Source organism: Leopardus geoffroyi, chromosome B3 (genome assembly GCF_018350155.1).
Source record: "Leopardus geoffroyi isolate Oge1 chromosome B3, O.geoffroyi_Oge1_pat1.0, whole genome shotgun sequence".
NCBI classification, from domain to species: Eukaryota; Metazoa; Chordata; class Mammalia; order Carnivora; family Felidae; genus Leopardus; species Leopardus geoffroyi.
Window position 1 is genome coordinate 79,733,899 of NC_059337.1, and position 26,278 is coordinate 79,760,176.

At 35.7% G+C, this 26,278-nt stretch overlaps 1 protein-coding gene across 3 annotated transcripts in view; it reads right to left on the reverse strand.

The window, feature by feature from the left end:
- PRKD1 (protein kinase D1) overlaps window positions 1–26,278 on the reverse strand; it is a 334,322-nt gene that overhangs the window by 125,344 nt on the left and 182,700 nt on the right. For all 3 annotated transcript variants that reach the window (XM_045450589.1, XM_045450590.1, XM_045450591.1), the window contains exon 2: window positions 19,733–19,871. In XM_045450589.1, the coding sequence (XP_045306545.1) occupies window positions 19,733–19,871 (139 nt within the window). The remainder of the gene's footprint in view (window positions 1–19,732; window positions 19,872–26,278) is intronic.

Below are 26,278 nucleotides of genomic sequence, written 5' to 3' on the forward strand. Positions count from 1 at the left end.
CCATGGTATTTTTGATATAATACCTTCCCTTACCCTCACTCTACCAAACCTTTATCCTCTAGATGAAAAGAAAGGCCAAATTCTCCTTATTTATTTTTTATTGTATTTTTAATCTTTCTGTCTTTATGGTTATGCCCGTTTTGGACATTTCACATAAATGACATAATACAATATGTCACCACTTGGGTCAAGTTTCTTGCATTTGGGATAATGTTTTCAAGGTTCATCCATGATGTAGCATGTATCTGTACTTGATTCATTTTTATGGCTAAATAACATTCACTGAATGGATACAGCACATGTTGTCTTATCTATTCATCAGTTAAGAGAGATTTGTATTTTTTTTCTACTTTTTGGCTACAATGAATATTTCTATGAATATTTTTTTACAAGTTTTTGTGTGAACATGTTTTCTCTTGGGTATATACCTAGGAGTAAATTTTTGGGAAATTGTGAGGAGCTACCAATCTCTTTTCCAAAGCAGCAGCACCATTTTACATTCTCATCAGCAATCTATGAGAGTCCTAATTTTGCCACATCTTTGCCAAAACTTGTTATTGCTTTTCTATTTGATTATAGCCATCCTAGTGGGTGTAAAGTGGTACCTCATGTGGTTTTGATTTGCATTTCCCCAGTGACTAATGAAGTGGAACATCTCATGTGCTTTTTGGTCATGGATGTAACTTCTTGGGAGAAATGTCTATTCAAATTCTTTACTGTTTTTTTTTTCAAATTATTTGCCCATTTAAAAAATTTGGTTTCTTCATGTCTTTTTAAGTCTTTGTATTTCAATGGAAATTCATTCCATATATTCTTTATTGTTGTTCACTGAAAATAGTTTTTCAGTAACACTGTTGTTAAATGTTAATCAAGTTATGAATTTAAAAAAAGCAAACAAAAAAATCATTTAAAAAATTTCTCTTTGGATTGACAAGTAATAATGATAATGTCTTAAAATGATTATCATCCATATCATATTTAAATCCAAATCTGACTTAAGTACCCATGATGATAATCAGTGTAGCAATTTAATATATATAATATATACATATTTATATATATTATATATATATGTATAATATATATAACATATATTATATATATAATATATATATTATATTATATATAATATATATAATATATAATTATATATATTATATATATATAATTATATATATATGTGTATATATATATGTGTATATATATATATATATATATATATATATATATATATATATATAAAACTAGTACATATGTCTTTATAAATAGAATGTGACAAATGTTAAGGAAGGGAGCAGCTGGTAGAAGAGATGCCTGATCCAAACTTGGTGTTTCAGGTAAGACTTCCCGGAGGAGGTTACATCTGCCTAGTCATGAAAGATGAATAGAAGTTAGCCAGGCAGGGTGCCTGGGTGACTCAGTTGGCTAAACGTCTGACTTCAGCTCAGGGCATGATCTCTCGCATTTTGTGGGATCGAGCCCCACATTGGGCTCTGTGCTGACAGCTCAGAGCCTGGATCCTGCTTCATATTCTGTGTGTGTGTCTCTCTTTTTCCGCCCCTCCCCACCCACACTTTATCTCAAATATAAATAAACATTTTAAAAATTAAAAAAAAAAGAAGTTAGGCAAAGGAGGATGGAGGTGCATATGAATAGTATGGATTGTAAGACTAGCAGGTGTAAAGGAACATTCAAAGTAAGATAAGACACCGTAATATACTGGAAGAAATGAAAGATGTTCCAGATGCCCATATACTAGGGGTGGGTGAGGTAGACAGTGGAATAGGGACCATATGGCTACAGAAATAAGCAGAAGGCAGATCACAAACAGTTTCATAAGTCATGCAGGAGGATTTATCCTTGTGCTGTTGAAAGGTTTTTACATAGAGGAACGGCATGATCCAGTTTAGGCTTTAGAATTTACTAGGACTGTATGATGGAGGAATATGGATGAGAGGAGAAAAGACTGGAAGCCAGGAAGCCAATTAGGAAACTATACCAGTGATACAGGAGGGAAAATAGAGTGATTTGAACAAGCAAATAGAAAGCAATGCAAATATTTAGTAAAAAGGAATTGCTAATATTACTTGTTGAAAGATACATTCATCATTCAGTTAACTTCTATTTATTGTGCTTACTACGTGTCAGGCTCTGTTCTAAGTATTTGGAATAAAGCAATAGATAATTTTGGAATAATTTGGACTACAGAAGAAAGATAATGTGCCTGCCCTTCTGGAACTTATATCCTAGTGGGAAAGAAAAACTAAGCAATAGCTAAATAGATAATTTATGGCACACAGTTATATGTCCAGTATCACTCCCCTCTCGCATCAGTTCCTTCCCAGATGCAGCCAAACAACTAACAACAGTCACTTCCAAATTAGATCATATCCTCTATTTCAAGTACTTTTTGTGACTTCTGGAGCTTAACTCCCTGCTTACATATGAAACTCATTATCTGACCACTTCATGATATTAGTAACTCTCTCTAATCGAGACTCCAGATTCTAGCCCAGCTCTATGGGCTTCCTGAATGTTGATATACCTACCTGGAGTTGCTTATTCATCATCATAAAATGACCCATACGATACATCTTTCAGGTTGACAGATCACTGACCCTGTCGTGACATCTTGAAATATCTGACTCTGACATTCCAGTTTCCATCAACAGCCCATCACTTCTGACTATAGCTCCATTTGACCATTAAAGGTAAATTTGTCAATCTTACCTTTGGGCCTTCACTATAATCCAAAACACAGATGCTGCTTAATAAGTATTGCTAGTGATTCTAGGACATTTATTATTCCTTGCTAATGGATTAACACATAGTGATGCCTTTATCAAGCAAATAAACTGACATTAGAAAGGACAATTTAATGGGATGACCAAATCAAGTACCTCAAATGATTTTTAGGCAAGTGAAGGAACTTATAACCTATCTTAGTTATAAGATGAATAAGGCCTGAGGATCTAATGTATAACATGGTGACTAAAGCTGATAACACTGTATTGCATAATTTAAATTTACTAAGGGAGTAGAACGTAAATGTTTTTACATGCAAAAAAGTAAATATGTGAGGTAATAGAAGTGTTAATTAATGCAATGGAGAAAATCCTTTCACAGTACGTACATACATACATGTATTGACTCACTATGCTGTATACTTTAAATATTTTACAATTTCACTTGTTCATTATCTCTTAATAAAGCTGGAAAAATACAAAGTGAAAAAATAAAAATAAACATGACCTAGAAAAGAGGAGATTTTAAGGGCATTAAAATATTTAAAAGATGACATAAAGAAATGGGATTAAGATTAGTTTTGCACATGGTCAGTGGACAAACTAAAATGATTTAGAGACATGAGTTAACTATTAGGGTTTGAAACTTGCAAGCCTTTGTTATATGGAGTGTATGGCTATTATTATAAGTGTGTAAACATTTCAAACTTTTAAAAATTAATTTCAAAATGTATACAGTGGCTATAATGTCAATAGGAGATCTAAATATTTTCTCCTTACTTATTGGTCTTAGTAAAGATACCAAGTGCCTCTATAACTTATAATATTTATTTTAAAAATAACTATAGATATTTAAGTCGAAACAAAGCTACAATCACTCCTTCTATAGCAAGATAGTAAAATCTTAGATAATTGTGCCAAGATACATTTTATATGACTTATCCTTTATCATAGTATTAACATGTCAAGTTTCTTCAAATTGCACTACAATAGTTGAAAATTGTTATTAAGCAAAGATCCTCTTTTATGGCAAATTAGAACTAAAGATAAGAGGATCCTTATCCATTGATTAGCACTTGCTTCAGAAGCACATTATTTAGGAGTGAAGAAACTCCTTAAGAGTTAGTTTATTCAGTACACAGAGTATACTTTATCAGTTACTACTAAAGAATTAAGGAAGAAATGCATTTTATTCCTCTAAATAAAAGGGGAAAATGCAAAAGTGTAGAAGAACTATTTCACAGCTTTTGCTAGCTCAGAATCATATTTAACAATCTTAGAAGAATTTCAATTTATAAGTTTTAAAATCTCATCACATAAAACAATAAATGCAAGGAGATGATTAACATAAATTTCAACAGAAAGAGAGAGCCAGGGAAGGGCCACACAAAGGGTTTTTTAAGGTTACAGTATTTCTCGAATTCTTCAGTGGGATGATTGGTGTATTTAGTCAGAGTACTCCACAGGAAAACAACCAATAGGATGAAGACTGGCTCACACAATTATGGAGGCTAACATGTCCCAGGATCAGCAATCAGCAAGCTGTGGAGGCCATGATATACTTCCAATCCCAGGGTGAAGACAGGAGAAGACCAATGTTCCTGCTTAGGGACAGTCAAGTAGACCATCCTCCCTTACTCTGCTTTTTTGCTAATCAGCAAAAGCAGGTGCTAATCAGGACTACAAGGGATTGGGTGAGAAGGCCCGCCCCCACTGGGGAGGGTAATCTGCTTTATTCAGTCTATTGATTCAAATGTTAGTGTCATCCAGAACTATCCTCAAAGGCATAACCAGAATATTTAGCCAAATAACTGGGCACCCATGGCCCTGTCAAACTAACAGAAGATTAACCATCACAGTTTGCTATACTGGTATTCACTGGCATTCACAATTATCTCCTTAAACTATAATCATATGTGTGTATATTCTCTTAAATGTACAGTACGGAACACTGAACTCAAAAATATTACCATGACAAATGGCACTAAAACATGTTATCAAATGTAAAAACATTAAAACCAAAAAAACTCTAAAATTGGGTTTTGAATAAATAAATGGAGAAGAGACAAATTCTCCTTCCACAAGATTTCAATTTAATATATGTAGATATTCCTCTTCCAGAGGGTGGAACTTATCCTGACCTCATCCCTTGAAGGAGGCTAGACTTAGTGATAGAGTAGGGAAAGAGTAATAGTAAACTTACAGTGGAGAAACGTGGCCAACATTACCCTAACCAGGTGATGAAGATTCACATCAGTGAGGCTGTGCTGATGTCATGTACCCCTGAGAAGTACACTGCCCCTCCCTGGTATTTTATACCAAACATCCATAACCCAGTTTACTCATGAGCAAAACATCAGATAAATCCAGATGGGAGACATTCTACAGAATACCTGGACTGTCTTCTGCAATACTGTCAAAGTCATGGAAAACAAGGAAAGGCGGAGAAATTGGTGCAGGACTCTGGAAAAACGTAACAACAAAATGCAATGTGGTACTCTGAATTGAGTCCTGGAGCAGAAATAGGTTATTAGTAGAAAAAACTGGTAAGTTCAAATCATGTACTAATGGTGATTCCTAGGTTTTGACAAATGTACCGTGATGGTGTAAGATGATGACATGAGAGGAAAGCAAATCGGGGTGAGGTGAACTCTCTGTACTCTCTTTGCAACTTTTCTGTAAGTCTAAAACTACTCAAAAATGGAAAAGTTTATTTAAAAATCTATTGGGTTTTGGCTGTTGACTCACTTGCTAGGGTGGTATCATCTATGGAGGCTAGTCTGATTTCAAAGCTGGAAAGATACATTTGTGCTTGTCTCACTTGTTGTGCATGTTAAGTACTCCAGGAGACCAAAAATAGATTTTAGTCATTAGAGATGGCAAACCAAGACCTCGGCTCAGCACTAAACGTTTTTAAAAGCACAAAACCAGCAACAGTGAGATTTACACATAAGATAATCCTGAGGTTGCTGTTAAGCTTGAAGGACAAGACAAATCTATTTGGCTCAAGATATAAACATTATACCTTTTTTTATGCAGAAAAGGTAGCATATTAAGATTACGGAATCAAACAAATATTTGTCATTAAAATTTTTACAATATTTTTTTACAAAAAATTTATAATGATTGTTAGAATAACATGTCATAAGGAATAATGTCTCTCTTAACTTTGGATTTTTCCAAATACTTTAACTCTCTAAAATCAAACTTAAATGTTCCCTTCCATATTGAGATCCATTTATAAAGTCTTAAATTGCTAAGCAAAGCATATCAATCATGAACAAGTATTTTTGGAATTACTACTATATATCTGACACTGAGTTGTTATGTGGATTTTTTTAAGAACTATAATATACTACCCCTCTCCTTTAGTATTATTAATCTTATTGAATATGTAAGACAAAAAGCATACCAAGTACATCCATTGCAGCAACTTGTGTCTTGCTCTGTCATTACTTTTCATGCCCTGATTCCATAGGAGGTAATTTTTTCCAGGTCAGTTTTCACAAATATAAATGATTTTTTAAGTGCTTGAAATTCACATGGTAAAAAAATCCCATGTGGGAGCAATATTAACACACAATGAGATGAATTCAGCTTAGACCTTTAAACCAGTATGAATATCAAAGTGTACAGGATAGAGCAAACCAATTTCAAACTGTCCAATTTTAGTTTCAGATGTCCACTGTTTCCTAATGTCTATCATTCCTAAAAAACTACTTATGGGGGGGGCACTTGGGTGGCTCAGTTGGTTAAGCATCCGACTTCAGCTCAGATCATGATCTCATGGTTCATGAGTTCAAGAACCACATTGGGCTCTGTGCTGATAGCTCAGAACCTAGAGCTTGCTTTAGATTCTGTGTCTCCCTCTCTTCTCTCTCTGCCCCTCCCCTGCTTGCGCTGTCTCTTTCTCTCTCTGCCTCTCAAAAATAAATAAATGTTTAAAAAAAATTTTTTTAAATGCTTATGGATAACAGTGAAGCAAGGGGTACTTTTTGCTTTGGTTTTGGTTTTTGTTTTTCAATATCAAGGGATTGCTGTGTGGGGGAAAACATCTTTTTTCTCTTCATCTCTCTCTCTCTCTCTTTAAATAGAGGACCAACTGCTTTGACCCATCAAGAATTTTCCACACAGCCTTACATTACCATGCTCTCAGGATTAACAAGTTATAATAATCAGAATCTCAAAAAACTTCTGAGGAAAATAAAAATAGAACAAGATGAGACCCAGTGTTAGCCAAAAAAATTGTCATTTTCTAGAAACTGAAATTGCCTCATAACATGAGAAAAATGAACTCAGAGCTTGATTCAAATTCCAATTCTTGTATTAAAATATATGTAGGGAAAGAGATATTTGGTATATTTTTGTATCAACTTCACTTTAAGCCTGAAGTCAACACTGGTAACAAACAGGCTATAGATGTCTTAAAAATAACTCAGAAAAGTGGAGGTACAAACACATTCTGGTGTAGTATTGCTCTTTTCAAATACATCTTTCTATTTTATTCCTCCATACTGGCATAATGAATAGTGCTATTGCTGTTTAAGACTTAAAACAGCTGCATTTCTAATTTTGGCAGATTATGAGGGATTTTTACATGGGTTGCATGTTAAAAGCAAAGAAACGACATGCCAACCAGCAGAATGAAAGTGCTGGGCAGATGGTGGCACGGCTGAGCTATTGAATTGAAGTGTTAAGAGCCACCACCAATCATGGGACATCCAAAAGGGGTATTTGGCAGCTTTTCAAGTGAAGCCCAATACTTTACCTCAAACAAAAATAATCCATGCCCGTGAAGCCTTCGGAAAGACACTCTCCAATTGGTCTTTGTTAACGGGGGCAGCCTTCAATGATCTTATTTCACTGATTTTGATGGTATATACAATTTTGACTTTCTTTCCTTCCTTTCTAATCCTCTAAGCCCTCCTATCGTAGGGGTGTGTGTGTGTATGTGTGTATGTGTGTGTGTTGGGGAGGGAGAGAGAGAGACGGAAAGAGAGAGATGAATATGGAAACAAAGTATATGTTATAAATTTTTCCCAGTACCAAGGGAATTATCGCTGCATAAGAAGTCAAGAAAGCATTCCAACATGTCTTCACGTGGAAAAGGAAAAAAATATAAGATCTTAAACAATTGTGATCAGTATTAATTTTTATTGATCAATCTTGACCAATACATTTTAAAAAATGCATTCAGAATACTGTTATGTAAATTTCCCCAAAACCCAGAGAGATGATTTTCCTGAATACAAACAGCTGGGCACTATATCAACAAAAGGTTTGGCCTTCAAAAATAGGTTTTTTCCTTTAATTCAAAGCAGCTTATGAAGAATGAGGGAAAAGTTACAGGACTGTTTTTTAGTAAATATTCTACCATTTACATTCACTAAGTGTTGTCTTTTCTAACTTGGACAACATCCACTGCCAATTGCTGGTATTTTATTATATTTTGTATGTTTTTGTAAGCCAGCAAAAATTTATTTTTGGAAAACATGTGAGATAAAACAAAGAAACGAAGCCATCCATAAGTTGTATCAGTAGTCTATATCCCATACCACGATGCTGTATTATTCTTCTGACCTATTTCTTTTTTTGCTCCTATCTACTCTTCCTATTTCCTTCATTTCTCAGATGATTTTACAAGATCCTTATATCCTAGGTAATGTGTTAGATACTGTGCATTATCATCATGTGAATCCTCAGTCTGAAGGTGAGGAAACACACCCAAACACTAAATAGCCTTCCCCATGCCACGGAGCTAATAATGCACTGCTGAGAACTGCACTCAAGCACCTTGGTTCCAGAGTCTGCACTTTTAACAACTTGGGGTGTTCTGTGTAGCATGTAATGAGATAAGATAAAGAAATTAAGAAGTCTGGAGAAATTGAATATTGTGGCAAATGCAAAGAATCAGTGTGGTAAAAGTAAGACAGTATTGACTTGCGCCATGTTAAAGGTGGCCCATGAATTAATTAAACAGGTATATGAAGTACCCTGTTTTGGGTACTAAAATCTGACGAATTTGTCCTACAAGGAAGTTACAGGGTAATATGGTGGACAATTTCTCCCTTGAGGTTTTGGTAATAAATTTACTACCAAAACATTCAGGTGTGTTAATTACAACATTCCTCTAAATGTCACATCAAGGAACATTTCAATAAAGGCATTTCTGCAGGGTATGGGGCGTATGTATGTGTGTGCAATTTGTTCTAGATTCTTAGGAGTGAATTTGGTTTATCTCACTGCTCTGTCTAATAGAAATTTTTTTGACAGTGAAATGCTCCATATCAATATGGAAGCTATTATTTAATGTGTTTATTAAACACCTGAAATGTAGTTAGTGTGACCAAGGAACTCAGTTTTAATTTTACTTATTTTTAGTTAAATTTCATATAGCCATGCAGTTATTAGTGTGGACAGGGCAGAACTAGAGAAATGGTTGGGTTGCCTATCTCTCAGCCAATTCTCATGAACAGAATTTCATGTTTGTGTAACAGATAGACAAAATAAAAACCCAAACACTTTTATTCTCCAGTTTGAGCCAACAACACAAGAATTTTGTGCTAACTCAACATTAATAATTTTTTCAAAGATTCTGACAGAAAAAAGCCCTATTCATATCACCTCTGTATAGAAGTGAGCCAAGGAAATACCTATTTACAAGATACTATGGTTGCCTATAACTTTTTTTTATATTAGGGTCTGGTTCTATAACTCATTTACTTCATTACCTCTGATGTGTAAAAATATTCATTTTTGAGTTGAAATGTAATTTTCGAAAATAAGCCCCAAATAATACAGAATCAAATCTGGTTAAAGAGGTAGAGGTTTTATAAACCAATTTATATAAAAGGGCAAAGAGAATGAGTGTACTAGTACCTTAGTATATTTCCTAGAATGATTCTAAATATGCAAAGTTCTCTGAGATCCTGTTGTACATTGAAGTGCTAACATAGTAAGATTGACATACATGAGATTGTTAAATATCCACTCTAAGAAGCAAATATGAAGAACTTCTCGTTGCACAAAGACCAGAAAATACAGAGGAAAATTCCCTTTTGTGTGGTTTTCATTACCCCTGTGTTCTTTTTCCTGTTTATCTGAATGAGTTATAATACTGGCTTCAATTAGAGAAGTAATAGATGAAAAGAGACGAGAAGGAAAAACTATGATTTCTGGCTGGATATCCACTTGCCAGATGGTGAAGAACTAGGCCTTAGGCTAATTCTGTGTGAACAGAGGGGCTTGATATGTCTGTCTCTGAAAACCACAGTATGTACACAGCCAGAGATCTATGGAGATTTAGATTCTGGTTTTAGAACACATGACTCAACTTTTCCTATAGATCATGCCAGCTGACCCTTAGGCACAGACAGCTGTTCTGTTAGGTGGATAAACCAATGGTGCTCTGATGTGAGGAGCAGGGGTGGGAGGTGGGGAGGAACAGCAGGAAAGGTCAACCAGCATCTCAGGAGATCAGTCTTTGGTCCTTCTAGACATGGAAATAGAGAAGTTAGAGCCTGAGGCCAGCTCCAGGGTCACCACTATGAGTTAGTCCAAGTATGGAGTACTGAGGCTCCAGATGAGGAAATGACAATAAACTGATGAAGGCAAGTGAGATTCGAATGGGGTATATGGAGAGATGTATCAAAAAGGGGTGATTGCTGAATACATTTTAGAAAGAAAGCAAGAACATTTGAAAAAAAAGAATAGTGGGAAAAACTGATTGAAGGAAGAATGAATTGAGTTAGGTAGCAAATGAGTTAGCTGGTCATGGTGATCAGCATAATCCAGGAGTTGTGGGAATTCGAAAGGAAAATAATTGGTGTTTTATGAATTAGGCCTTTTTTTACATGACAAATGTTGTGAAAGACATGGAAATACTTTGAAAGTAGAACTGGATTTCTAAAAATAATTTCTAAAAATAATTAGTTTTTGACAACATGTAGAAGATAGCAAGAAACCAGAAAAAAAAAAAAAAACATTAGTCAGATGATAATATTGGTATTACTAAGAGATTAGGGCTAGGATAGGCAACTCTAAGAACTGAAATTCAATTCCTACAGAATAGAATTGTGGATACCATATATAGAGTAGCAATTCAACAATTTGCTTACTGGTTTGTTCATTTTGCTAATTCAAGTATCCATCTATTCACTCAACAAATAGACATTAATTGCAACTGACTACACGGGTCCTGAGGATTCAATATAAAAATACATGGATCTTGTTTCAAGAACTGTGTAGTCCGGTGAGGTGGAGGTGGGACAGGAAGGCACAGTACCTCACATTTGCCAGGAATCTTATGAAAGACTTTATATTTATCCTCATGAAATATACAGCCTAACACTATAGTAAAGATATTGCCATTGGTATTTGACAGGTGATGGATAAAGACCCGGGGAAAGGAGATAACCTGCCAGTAATTATGTAAGAAATAAATGGAATCTCTAGGACTCAGCCCAGTCTTTGGCTGGAAGTCCACTAATTATTAAACTAAATTTACATGCATATATGTCATAAAATAACTGTGATGCATATTTCTGAGTTAGTATACAGAAAGCACTTAGAACAGTGCCTAACAAATTATAAAAGCTATATGTCTTTATATCATCATCGCTAATGTTTTTCTTTTTTTTAAAAAAAAATGTTTTTAACGTTTATTTATTTTTGAGACAGAGAGAGACAGAGCATGAACAGGGGAGGGTCAGAGAGAGAGGGAGACACAGAATCTGAAACAGGCCCTGGGCTCTGAGCTGTCAGCACAGAGCCCAACGCGGGCTAGAACTCACAGACTGTGAGATCATGACCTGAGCTGAAGTCAGATGCTCAACCGACCGAGCCACCCAGGTGCCCCGCTAACATTTTTCTTAAAGTATAACATGGGAAAGATATTTTCATTCAAAATTAAGCGAGAGAAATGTAACACAGCAGAGTTCAAAATGTGCATAAAGTTTTTGAATGAAATAAGATTCTTCAAAGAACTTTTCCCTTTAGGGTTTGTCTTATGCCCTATGTTACCTGGGGAGAATGTTTTCACTCTTCCCTGACACTTAGGGTTCCTAAAATCATACAGGAGCAATGCACTGTTGTACCATATCTCTCTGGATAATCCACTCTACAAGGAGACACACAATCGAGAAAACTAACAAAGTAAAGAAGAAGTGCTCTGAGCCCCCAAAACCCATTTGAGGTCACAAGTTGGGAAAGATAGAAAGTCTATGGAAGTATTCCAACAGCCTGCTCTTTGTATTCACTTTTCTACAAAAATGGTTTAACGTAGTACAAACAAACTAAAATGAACTTTACTTGCAACATAAAGAAGGAAAGAGAATTAATATTAATAATAATAATAAGGAAATGCTGAAGACACACTTAACAGAAACCATACTTTGAAGAAAAGAGTAATGACATGTAATCTTACATTTAAGTTTTCCATTATTACAAAACCACCAGCACCGAGTTGGACAGGAATTGGCACCACTAAGCCTGGAAAACTTAGATGTCCAAACCAACTACAAAGAAATATAAAATGGGTACTGAAAGGCCAGGTCTTTTACAACCTTAATTACTCAAGCAGTATTAACACTGGGGAGGTGCTTCCCATGATTAATGCTCTCTTCCTAAAAGGAGAGAAACAAAACTATATCTACATAATGTATTCTTGGGGACATAATAAAGCAGTGACCTAGTGTATTCCTCTCATGGTTTTCCTCTTCCACTCATATTTCACAGGAGTATAAAACATTGCTAAGCAGTATCTTACATGTGTGAGAAATGGATATAACCGGCATGGTGCCATATAAATCAATAATTTACACTTCCTATAAAAGATAGAAGGACCTTGCCAGAATTTTGTTACCATATATTTTTTCTGGCTTATGGTTTATGCACTGAATCCTAGTAATAGAAAAACATGGTCATAAGGATTCCTTAAATATAGTGATGCTCAGACACAATTTCAGTGTTGATCAGAGTTGTGAAATTGTATCATGAGATCTTATTTAAGAAGGGGCTTGGTTACTTTATTACTTCATATTTTTGTACTGTAACTCTACGAAGAAGAGACTTCAGGTTTTCTTAACCTGATCACAGTTTATATATTTTATTAAACAGTTATTTTTTTATGAGGAAGAGAGGGATAAGGGTTCTGTGATAAAAATCATGTCAATGGAATTTGTAGCTCATTACTGGTTTTGTTGTTACAAATACCATCAATATTTTCCTGAAATATAAACTTACCATGGTAGGAATTCTCTGAACAGAACTTCAAGAAATCCTGTTTACTGGTCCAAGATCAAAGGGTTAAACTGAAGTGGAGGTAATGTTAATAGTGACTAAGCACTTAGATTCAAATTCTGGTATTCCCTCTACTACTCACTGTAGGATGTGAGCAAGTTAAAATGCATATTTTATACCTTTTAAGATCTCTGATTTCACTACCTCCCAGAGTAATTGTGAAAGAAACATTACTTATGTAAACTGATTCAAAAGCTTGCTGCTATTATGTAAACAAAAATTTCTTTCTACCTAACTCCCATATCTCCATGATTCAAATATTACTCTCTGTGAGAGAGAAGTGGTCTACGTGTAGACAGAATGGATATACCTTCTCAGACCTTTTGGTCCATGGGTTTGTCCCAGAGAAGTATCCCCACTGTGGACTGCTAGCCAAAGACTCACCATATACTTAGAAGAAAAAAAAAGTATTTGTGTTACGGTGAATTTGGGAAGAGATTTTCAAGAGTTATGCTTCATATTAGCAGGCACCAAAGTTCTGAAGAGTCCTGCAATAAATAATTCTTTTAACATTGTTTGACACAATAGCTTTCAAAGTTATCAGACCAGGATTCCCTTTTGTGGTATGTTTAACAACAATGAACATTGTGAGGAAAGGCTGCTTAGAGTGTGAAGAGTAGAAGCAACCAGAAGAGCTAACATTTATTGTGCAGTTGCTATGTGTAGAAACTCTCTGAAGTGCTTCACGTGTGTTAGCTTATTTTAATTTTTATTTAAAAAACATTTTTCATGTTTATTTACTTTTGAGAGAGAGAGAGAGTGAGAGAACAAGTGGAGTGGAAGAGGGGCAGAGAGAGAGGGAGACACAGAATCTGAAGCAGGCTCTAGCCTCTGAGCTGTCAGCACAGAGCCCAACGTGGGGCTCGAACCCATGAACCACGAGATCATGACCTAAGTCAAAGGTGGATGCTTAACCAACTGGGCTACCCAGGTGCCCCGAGTTAACTTTTTAATGTTTGCAGTAACCTTACAAAGTAGGTGCTAGTGTTGTCTCCATTTTACAGATGAGAAAACTGGGGCACAGAATGCATAAATGTCTTCACAAAGATGTAAATAGTACAGAATAGAGAAAGGATATGAAGTCAGATGATCTGGCCCTGGGAACTGTACTCAATATTTATGAATACCACTTTACCAGCAGACTAAAGAAAATATGGAATCCATGTACTTATTAGCCTTGTATGATACTTTCACCCTGTATAAGATTCTTTTTTTATTAAAAAACAAAGAAAATAACACTCAATCCTAGAGATTATGCAAGTTGTACAAAAATCACAAAGGAAATTAATGGTACTATATGCCCGAGAAATTAGTTTTCCAGCATCTTGGGACAGGAGCCAAACACACTGAACAACACTTGAGAACAAGACTTGATGTGAGGGAAAGAGCATGTGATCACTCTTAGGTAGCTGAAGCTCTCATTAGAGTCCTCTTCATTTTCTCATTTTCCTACATCAACTATATCCAAGTGGTTATAGATCTCTTCAATTTTAACTCTAAAATATTTCTTATTCTTTCTACTTCATTTTTAGCTCTTCAATCACTGCCTGAAAATAGGCCCACAACCCTTCTGCTTGGGCTATGGCACTGGCTTTCTGAGGCTCCCATCTCTAGATGGTGTGGAACTAATAACCAGCCACATGTGGAAACACTGCTTTGCAAAAGTTACAAATAATACTGCATAATCTATTGTAAAAACTAGTGAAAAATATCTGAAAAAATGGAGTTTTACCATTAATTAAAGAAGGAAAGTTTCAACATTTAGTTCTAAGACTTTAAAATTGTAATCTTGAGAAATTCTTATAGTCCTCATCTATTTTCCATTTAACCACCTATAAATACACACACACACACACACACACACAAACACACACACAAACACACACACACATTTATTGGAGGTCAAGCCTCCATAAAACAAAAAAGACAGAGTTGAGTCACGTGAATGCAGTGCTATTACTAACTTGCATTGCTACAGCTGAATTATCAGACTTTGATAGAGATTCATCACGAGAAAGGCTTCAGATAAATTCCATGAACTTTGTTTTATAGTTCAGTACTATACACTTGAACCTGACTTTGGCGTTAGTAGGAAAAACTTCCATTTGTAGTGCTTTCCTACTCCATAACAATGGTAGCAATCCTAATCCTTTGCTTAGCAGACAAAGAAAATTTGCCAGTGGTGGGAGTGTGCATGGTGGGGAACTTCCATGTAGTTATTTCTTTTTTTTTTTTCCTCCAGAACCCAACCCATCCACCGATGAGCAATGTTTTCCTGGCTTACTGGGTCTAAATACACTAGATCATACAAGCCCTGTTTTTCAAAAAGAAAAGGAGAGAGAAAACTAGCAAATTAGCCAAAAGCAGCCTGGTTAGTACTGACAGATGATGAAAGACCTTGGCAGAAAATGACTTAAACAATAGAAAATTCTTGATGTTGTCTGAAGAGACAAAAGTATATAACCTTCTTCAAAATTAATCTTTCGATATTTTCTCACATTTTACTCTACTCCTATGTCAGAACATGTTCCTGTTGGTGGAAAAGAACCAGGTTACATTTATGTTGAACTACAGAGTAAAATTTAATTTTTCATGGGGAAAAACAGAAAATTTAGATAAATGAATTTTAACAATAAAATTATAGTCTTTAAGAGGAAATTTTCCAGCATTGTTTATGTTCTGAAACTGGTCTAAAGGCAGCAGAGGGGATGTCCAGTGTTTGGTTCTCTTACTTCCTTTACCCATTGCATTTTGAATGAAGTCGATCCTTCACCACACCTTCAGGAAATGGCATATTTCTCTGGCCAATTACAGCACTCCATATTCTTCAGGGACTGGATCAGGAATGAGCTAGTGATATGAGCTCCCTGGTATCCAATTATAATGCAATGCATTATATGATATGATATGATATGATATGATATGATATTTTATTAGTACCCATATCACAGGCACTAATTTCTGGTAAGGGCTAAGTCAGTGCACAGCAAGGAGACTTGAACTTTAGTTTACTATTGTGGATATACCGAGAAATAATATTTTTACAACAAATCAATATTTTTATAAATTTTGGAAATGTGATAACTTCTAATGTGAAAGTCACTAGTCAATCAATCAACTCATACAAATTTATTGAGAACCTTAGGTCTATGGTAACAAAAGGATGTGGGGGTAGGGGGAGGAAGAAAATGTCAAACAGTTGTAAGGTTGGTAAAGATGAGTATAAACTGAGACACAGGGGCAGGGGACTGTGTGTCTAGCAGCCATGTGTGGCTCAGGAACAGGAATGGCAAAAATGGATGGTAATGTACATCAGATTATAGACACCTATAACAGGCCCAACTAGGGTATAGGAAAACATGAGATACTAGAGACTGCATCAACGTGATGTATGACATGCAGGTGGTGGCCTGTGTGCTGTGGGTAGAGAAGAAGAAAGAAAAATGATCCTAAAATGGTAGGGAGTTAGTGACTGAAAACTACAGTCAAATGGCAGCACCTAGGATGTGGATTTGGTAGCAACAGGCAAGATGAAGGGGGTGTGCCGGTGTGAAGACCTCAGAGTTGGACCAAGTCTTATTGGTGAGCTCAGGTTTGGGACTGTGCTGCAGGTGACTGACAACAACAGGAAGGAAAGGAGCCTGGGAAAAGCCAGGACTGTAACACGGGTAGGGGAGGTTTTAAAGAAAAATCATTTTTAACATTTATCGAGAAAATTACAAGGCTCAGCATTAGAGTAGGAGAGGAGGGAGGAGAATATAGTTGCCAAAGAAGCTAATGGGGAAATGTTGGAGATCATCAATTAAACATAATTGAATGTGTGTACACATAAATACATATATTACATATATTATATGTAATTATATATGTTTAATAAAATATATATAATTGTATATTTAAGGGTTAAATGACACTGGGGAAGTGACACTATGTGGAGCAAAAAAGTTGAAAGGCTCCAGGTTCAAATCTGCAACTCGGCTGTTATAGAACAGTTCCTTTTAAATACCAACAAGATAGCTGATAAGAGCAGGAGAGGCCTTCCCGAGCCTGGTGCTGGGGCAGCAGGTAAAAAAAAGGTTGCCCTTAAATGCCCTCTGAGCAATCAAGGCTAGGGAGATGGAGAAGAGAACATGGAATGGAAAGGGTGGATGACAAAAGAAGCGGAACGTAAACACAATGAGGGTTTTGGTTCGCAAAGACAGCGAGGAGAAGCACAATGCAGTTCTCGGTGCTATGAAGCAATGCAGAGGGCCACATCGGGTCACTGTGCCCAAGAGCAGGTCCTGCTCTATGACACAGAGATCACATGCACAGAGGCAGCCCATTTCAACAGTGCAAGCACACCCACACACAGCTTGCATTCAATCTGCCTGGAACTGCTATAAAACACTTGACAACAAAAGTAAAATGGAAAGAAAAATAAATTAAATTTTGAAATGCAATTTTAAAAATTCTCATATATTTCTGGACATTGCCACAGGCAAAAAAGATTCATAAAACACATTACATTATTTGTGAAGCAGTCTGACTGTGAGTTTAATATGAATTATAGAGAGGATGGATCCAGGGCATGATTTCCCTGAATAATTTATTTCAGGCAGCCCCTACTGCTCAGAAATAGGAAACTGAAAAAAATGACATGTCTAAGCACTAGTTTTTTTGAGGCCAGGTGCACTGGTTTCTGAAAGAGTCCAAGAAAGGTAATAGCATGGCAGTTTCTCAAAGAATTAAAAATAGAACTACCATATAATCCAGTTAGATTCCACTAGTAAATCAAAATGATAGATGCACCCTTAGTGTTTATTGCACCATTATTTATAAGGGCCAAGATATGGAAGCAACCCACGTGTCCATCCATTAAGAATGAATAAAGAAGGGGCGCCTGGGTGGCGCAGTTGGTTAAGCGTCCGACTTCAGCCAGGTCACGATCTCACAGTCCGTGAGTTCGAGCCCTGCGTCAGGCTCTGGGCTGATGGCTCAGAGCCTGGAGCCTGTTTCCGATTCTGTGTCTCCCTCTCTCTCTGCCCCTCCCCCGTTCATGCTCTGTCTCTCTCTGTCCCAAAAATAAATAAACGTTGAAAAAAAAATTAAAAAAAAAAATAATAAAGAAAGAATGAATAAAGAAGATTCAATACATGTGCACATGCACGCACATGTGTGCACACGCGCGTGCGCGCGCACACACACACACACACACACACACACACACACGATGGAATATTACTCAGTCATAAAAAAGAATGAAATCCTGCTCTTTGCAACAACATGGATAGATCTAGAGGGTATAACAATAAGTGAAATAAGTCAGTCAGAGAGAGACAAATACCATGTGATTTCACTCAAGGTAGAATTTAAGAAACAAATGAACAAAGGAAAAAAGAGACAAACAAAAGATGACCCTTAACTATAGAGAACAAACTGATGGCTGCCACAGGAAGGGGAGGTGGGGAGTGCTCATGAGCACTGAATAATGTACAGAATTGCTGAGTCACTATATTGTACACCTGAAACGAATGTAACACTAGACATTAATCATACTTGAATAAAATATATATATGAAAAAACCATAGAACATAAAAGTGGTTGGCATTATCTACAAAAAAACACATGTAAGCCTTTTCTTTTTTGGTTTCTTTAGCAAGTGGCAACCCTATAAACAAGAAAATTATTACTTTTTTCTAGCAAAACAAGTTGTTTCATAGGATCTATCTACACAATGAAAATGTGGTGATCCCAGGACGTCACACAATGATAGGTGATCAGCAAAGACCTAGTGAATTGGACTGCATCCAGGCAAAGTCCAACTGAATTCTAATCAGTGCAACCGAGGCCTGGGCGCTGAACAAGTTGAGGAACTTAAAGAAGTAAAATCTAGAATCATTAAAGCCAATGGATTTCCTTTAGTCAAAGAAATAACAAACAAAGGAGCAATACAATCTGAGTTTCTCAATAATTCCTCAATTTTAACAAAAATAAACATTAAAAATCTGGGTCTCTTCACATTGCTGCACTGATCATTTTTGTGAGGATCCCCTGGCACTTTTTTTTTTTAAGTGAAATACACTGTTTTTGTTTTGTTTTGTTTTGTTTTTTGTTTTTCTGTATTGATACACACAGTCCCATTAGAAACTTGTAAATCCTAAACAAGAAATATAAATCTGGGCAGATTTCTATCTGAGAGCAGCTGCTCCTCGAGATGGCATGGCCTCATCTGCTGTAACTCCTGAACCCTGGTTTCCAACTTGGCCTTGGCTTATAGCAAGCAGGCTTCTGACTTAATGAAAGCAATGGATTCCTACCTAGCCCTGTTGTCATTTTCTGGCTTCCATACCCTCCATACATGTGGGGCCCTAACACCTGTCTTTCACCGCTGGTGAGTTTTTTTGTTTGCTTTTGCCGCTGTCCAAATGATTCAAGGTGATAAATGAAAGTACGCCTGTGTGTTGCTGGGAGGCTGGGGAGACTGTAAATTTGGGAAAAGTGGGACAATACTGGATGCAGAAACAGCCAATTCAAGGCAAACTGTTTGCTTTTTCTGAAAAAACTTTGAAAGTTCCTGTAGACAGAAGCCCAAAATTTCCTTTTGGGCCCAATTTTGACGTATGTTTTCTGTTACCCTTAAAAACTTATGCCCAAAATTTCTTCAAATAGAAATTATTAATCTATGGATAGAGAAATAAAAGTACTACCTGACAAGACAACTTCAATAAGATCACCTTCCTGGATATCGCTAGCCGTTTTCACCAGCTGAAGGATGTTTTCAGAGGTAGGGTCGTGGCGAAAAAGCAGGATCTTATCATACATTCCATAGAAACCACATTCGGGGAACTGTAAATACAGATACCACAATAGGTTAGATGTCAAAACCTTCTCAATTTAAAATAGAAACGAAATAAATGTCAGGGTAAAAACACAGCTAATTATAAAAGTTCAAAGTATCCAGAACATTGAAAGTGGATAGCAAAGTTGATTCTCACATACCTCCAAGTCAGGAGGAAAGAAATCACATGTGATAAGGGCAATAAGGACCAAACGATCTTCTAATTAGAGGGCAAGAAAATGGAAGAATATGAGATAAAAATTAGAGAGACTCCTGGCAGTGAGGTGGCTAAGAAATATAATAGGTGGGAAGAACTGTGCATTCTCAAAAGATCTATAGCAATCCAGTAGCATAAAAATGGGAATCAGTTTATTACAATTCCATTACACATATTGTTGCAATCTGCTTGCAAAAAAAAAAAAAAAAGGTCAGTCCATTTTGGCATATTCAAAAATATGAGACAACTCAATAAAACTGATCATGTTCTGTGTGCGGGCTGACTCAGGAAAGCACCAGAGGAGACAAACCAACTCTCCTTTTTGTTATTGCCCATACATTGCATTTAATTTTCATGCAATCTAAGTTAAATAGATTATGAACAATAGTTAAAAGTCAATTTGTTTTAAATACATACATAAGGCTTAAATTATGTTTTAAATACATACATAAATACATAAGGCTTAAATTCCCTCCACAGGGATAAATCCAAGAGTTTATTACTCAAGGATTATCTCCCAATAGCAGGCATATAATGAGTGATATTTTATAGGAGAAAAACCTAAAAAATTTTAACAGTAACAATTACTATTATAATATTAACAATTAATATTATTCCCTGTATTTCCCATTTCCCTCCTAAAGCAAGAAAAGTTTCTAAATTCAGACCACAGTCCTAATGTATAATTCCATTTTAAGAGTAGAATTATTTGATCAAAGGGTTGAAACATCCTTAAGGATCTTAAAGCGAACTTCAAACCATTAATAAAACTACCAATCCACAATCTCATGGGCAGTGTTAAGAGTAGGTCCATCTGCACTGGCATTGGGTATGTCTGTTAAAACAATCAAACAACCTAAGTTAATTTTTATGTGTAAAGGACTCTTTTCTCACATACAACTTTTTCACATAATTATTAAGAATTATGATTTCTTTTATAAGTTGATATTTGTAATGTAGTGGGAAAGGTCATAGTCAAGGAGAGAATACTGTCTTTTTTGTTCATGTAACAGGATGGGTCTGACACTAAAGTCAATAAAAGTGTATTTTAAGGGGCTACTGTTATGGAAAAATGTCCAGAATGTGGTTATCTTCTGCAGATAAATACATTGTATTGTGAATTCCTCTTTATTTTTTCTTATTAATAAATTTAGGGGCTACATTCAAATGACGCATTTTGTATAAATTAAAATTAAGTATATTCAGATCATCCTCTTGCTTAAGAGTCTGTTGGTGACCAAGCTTAAAACTACTTCGGGGCGCCTGGGTGGCTCAGTCGGTTAAGCATCGACGTCAGCTCAGGTCATGATCTCACGGTTCGTGGGTTCGAGCCCCGCATTGGGCTCTGTGCTGACAGCTTGAAGCCTGGAGCCCACTTTGGATTCTGTGTCTCCCTCTCTCTATTCCTCCCCCACTTGCACTCTGTCTCTCTCTCTGTCTCAAAAAGAAGTAAAGATTAAAAAACAAAACAAAACTGCTACTACTTATCACTTAGAAAAGCTGGCTTCCAGAGCGCCCGGTGGCTCAGTCAGTCAGTGAAGTGTCCAACTTCAGCTCAGGACATGATCTCACGTTCCTAGGTTTGAGCCCCACGTTGGACTCTGTGCTGACAGCTCAGAGCCTGGAGCCTGCTTCAGATTCTATGTTTGCCCCTCCCTCACTCGCACTCTTTGTGTGTCTCTCTCTCAAAAATAAATAAGAGTTAAAAATTAAAAAAAAAAAAAAAAAGTTGGCTTCCTTAAAGCAAACACAAGAGCTGAAATGATGTTACTGCTTTCATTGTGCTAATTAAAAGAAAAATAAGTTCCTTTTTTGGTAATAAAAATATTTTATTATTATTACTTTTTTAATACTTATTTATTTTATTTGAGAGAGACAGAGCATGACCAGGGGAAGGGCAGAGAGAGAGCGGAAGGCACAGAATCTGAAGCAGGCTCCAGGCTCTGAGCTGTCAGCACAGAGCCTGACATGGGGCTCGAACTCATGAACCATGAGATCATGACCTGAGCTGAAGTTGACTGCTTAACCAACCGACTGAGTCACCCAGGCATGCCAACAATATTTTTAGAGTACAAGGAGGAAAGAGTACTGTTTTATAGGGAAAAGTACAATACCATTTTCCCTAACTCAAAAGCAATGAATAGTTCATATACTATTTTAAAAATCAACTTCACTGAGATATAATTAACAAATAAAATGGACAGAAGTCTGTATTTTGACAATCATCAACACTCATGCAACCAAAGTCACAATCAGGCCAGAAAACGTTTCTTTTAAATGTTTATTTATTTTGAGAGAGAGAGAAAGTGTGTGCATGTGAGTAGGGGAGGGGCAGAGAGAGAGAGAATCCTGAGCAGACTCCATGTTCAGAGCCCAACTCCTGGCTCGATCCCAGGAACAGTGAGAAATCAAAAGTCGGATGCTAGATCGACTGAGCCATCCATGCACCCCAGGCCATGAAACATTTACATCAACCTCCCCCAAATTTTACTGTACCCTCTTGCAGTTGATGCTATTTACAATGTTGACCCTATGCACAGATTTGCTTTTTGTCACCATAGTTCATCTGCTACAGAGTTTCATACAAATGAAATCATACAGTATATACTATATACTCTTTTCTGGCTAACTTCTTTTGCTCACTATATTTTTGAGACTCATTTATACATACTGCCTTTGGGAATCCTCTCTATTTATCAGTTACTAGTACTTCATTACATGGACCTAGGATAATTATTTACCCTCAGATGGACATTTGTATTTTTTTTCCAATTTGTGGCTATCACAAATAATAATGCTATGAACATTTATGTGCAAGTATTTTAGTGAGTGTTTCTCAATTTTTATGAGTAAATAGTGAGGAACAGAATTTCTGGGTCATATAATTGTATGTTTGATTACATATTAATACATTATACTTATTATTGGTGCTTTATACTAAGCCATAAAGTCAGGTAGGGTCTTTTTTTTCTTTTCAAAATTGCTTTGGATATTATAGGTCTTCTGAATTTCCATACACATTTTAGAATCACTTTGTAATTTCTACAAAAAAAATCTGCAATGACTTTCAATGATATTACATTGAAACAAACATAGATCAGTTGGGTAGGACTGTATTTTAACAATGCAGAGACTTGTACTTTATTATGAACAAGATATATTGCCCTATTTATTAGTCTCTTAAATTTCTCTCAAAAATGTTTTGTAGTTGTCATTGCACATGTCTTAGATATATTTGCTAAATTTGCCTTTAAGTATTTGGTATTTTTGTGCTATTTTTAAAATTTATTTTTGAGAGAGCACACAGGAGAGGGGCAGAGAGAGAGAGAGAGACAGAGAATCCCAAGCAGACTCCACGCTGTCAGCTCAGAACCCAATGTGGGGCTCAAATTCACAAACCATGAGATCATGACCTGAGCAGAAATCAAGAATTTGACACTCAGATGCCCCTTTATGCTATTTTAAATAGTTCATTAAGGTATAATTGACATACAATAAAATTCACCCTTTTTAGTGTGTAGTCCTGAAAGTTTTTACAAATGTATATAATAACTACATACCATATATGTGCTATACACAAAACAGCCAAGATATAGAACAGTTCCCATCACCCCCTAAAATTTCTCCATGCCCATTTATTATCAACTTCTCCCCTGACCCTTAACCCCTAGAAAATACTGATCAGCTTTCTGTCTCTATAATTTGGTCTTTTCTAGAATGTCATATAAATGATATTATCCCATTTATATTGTACCTAATTTTGAATCTGACTTTTTTCACACTTAGTGTAATAAATCTGAAATTGTCCATTCTGTTGTATGCATCATTAATGTATTCCGTTTTATTGCTGAGGAGTGCTCCATTGTATTGCATGGATACACCAAAGTGTATGTACCCATTCCCCAACTGAGGGGCATTTTAGTTCCAATTTTTGACTATTACAAATAAAGTTGCTATAAATGTTCACTTAGAAGTTTTTGTGTGAACACAAGTTTTTATTTCTGTGGGGTGGATGGAAGTATCTGGATAACTTTATACAAAATTGCCAAAATGCCTATACCATTTGACATTCCTACAAGCAGTGTATGAGAGTTCCAGTTGCTCTGCATCTTTGACAGCACTTGGTAATGTTGGTTGCTTTTATTTCAGACATTCTAACAGGTATATAATAGTATCTCACAGTTTTAATTTGCATTTCCCTAATGACTAATGAGGCTGAGCATCCTTCCTTGTGCTTATATGCCCCGTCATGCACACAACTGATCAACTCCTCTGCCCATTTTTTTAAATTGAATTGTCTTATTATTGAGCTGCAATAGTTCTCTATATATATTCTAGATAAAAGCTTTTTATCAGATATGTGTTTTACAGATTTTGCTTCCAGTTTGTGGCTTGTCTTTTCATTCTCTACCCATTGTTTTCTAAAGTTCTTAATTTATACGAAGCCCAACTTATTTCAAATATTTCCTTATGGATCATGCTTTTGGTTCAAGACCTAATAAATCTTTGTATAACTGAAATTAACACAGATATTCTCCTATGTTTTATTCTACATTTTATGGTTGGGGGTTTCATATTTGGATCTATGATACACTTTGGGATGATTTCTGAATGAAGTAAAAAACAGATCAAGGCTCTTTTTTTTTTTTTTTTTTTTTTCATATCCTTAAAGATTTGAATAGAGATGGTGTAAGTTCTTCCTTACTGTCTGGTAGAATTCTCCAGCAAAGGCATATAAGCCTGAATTTTCCTACTAAGATTTAGCTCTTAGATAACACTACTTAGATTTCAATTTCCTCTTAAGTGAGCTTTGGCAGTTTTCTTTCAAGGAACCTACTCATTTTATCCAAATTGCTGATTATCTAGGCAAAAAGACTTTTTAAAAATATTATTCCTTTATCACTTTTTTAACATCTGTAGTGTCTATAGTGATGTCTCTTAATACTTTCTCATAATTTGTGTCTTTTCTCCATTTTTGCTAGATCAGTCTCTGACCATTGGTCAGTTCCATACTGTTGGTCTATAGATCTATTTTCAAGCCAGTTCCATACTGTTTTGATTACTATAACATATCTTGAAATCAGAAAATATGCCTCCAGTGTTCTCCTTCTTGCTAAAATTGCTTGGGATATTTGGAGTTTTTTTGTAGTTCCATATAGATTTCAGAATTGTTTCTTCTACTTCTGAAAAATGATGTTGGTATTTTGATAAAGATTGCATTAAATCTGTAGATTGCTTTGGGTAGTATGGACATTTTAATAATATTAATTCTTCTAATACATGAACGTAGAATGTCTGTGGTTTTTTTTCCTGTCTTTGAGCAGTGTTTTAGAGTTTTCATTGTACAAGTCTTTCACCTCATATTTTCACATAAATCCTTGAAAATTCTTTTCTACTAAGTCTATCACTTCTACCATTTCTCATTTACTTCCATTAACTCTTTTGATCCTGGTTGTATGTAACATTTCCTCCTACATTTCCTGCTTTTTCATAGGTATACTTTTAAAAAAAATTGAAGTACAGTTAACATACAATGTTAAGTTAGTTTCAGATGTACAACACAGTGGTTCAATAATTCTATATGTTATGCTAAGCTAATCACAAGTGTAGCTACCATCTCTTACCATGGAATGCTATTATAATGCCTTGATTGGCTATGTTTGCTATGCTGTACCTTTCATCCTTATGATTTATTCATTCCATAACTGGGAACCTGTACCTCCCACTCCCCTTCACCCATTTTTTCCAATCCCCTACCTCCTCCCCTCCAGCAACCACCAGTTTGTTCTCTACACTTATGGGTCTATATCTACTTTTTCTTGTTTGTTCATTTGTTTTTTAGATACCATATATAAGTGAAATCATATGGTATTTGTCTTTCTCTGCCTGACTTATTTCATTTAGTGTAAAAATAGAAATGCTATATGATCCAGTAACTCTGCTACTGAGTATTTACCCAAAGAAAATAAAAACACCAGTTCAAAAAGATATATTCAACCCTCTATTTATGGCAGTATTATTTACAACAGCAAAGATACAGAAGCAACCAAGTGTCCACTGATAAATAAATGGATAAATAAAATATAGTGTGTGTGTGTGTGTGTGTGTGTGTGTGTATGATGGAATGTTACTTAGTCATATAAAAAAAATGAGATCTTGCCATTTGCAACAACATGGATGGACCTAGTGGGTATAATG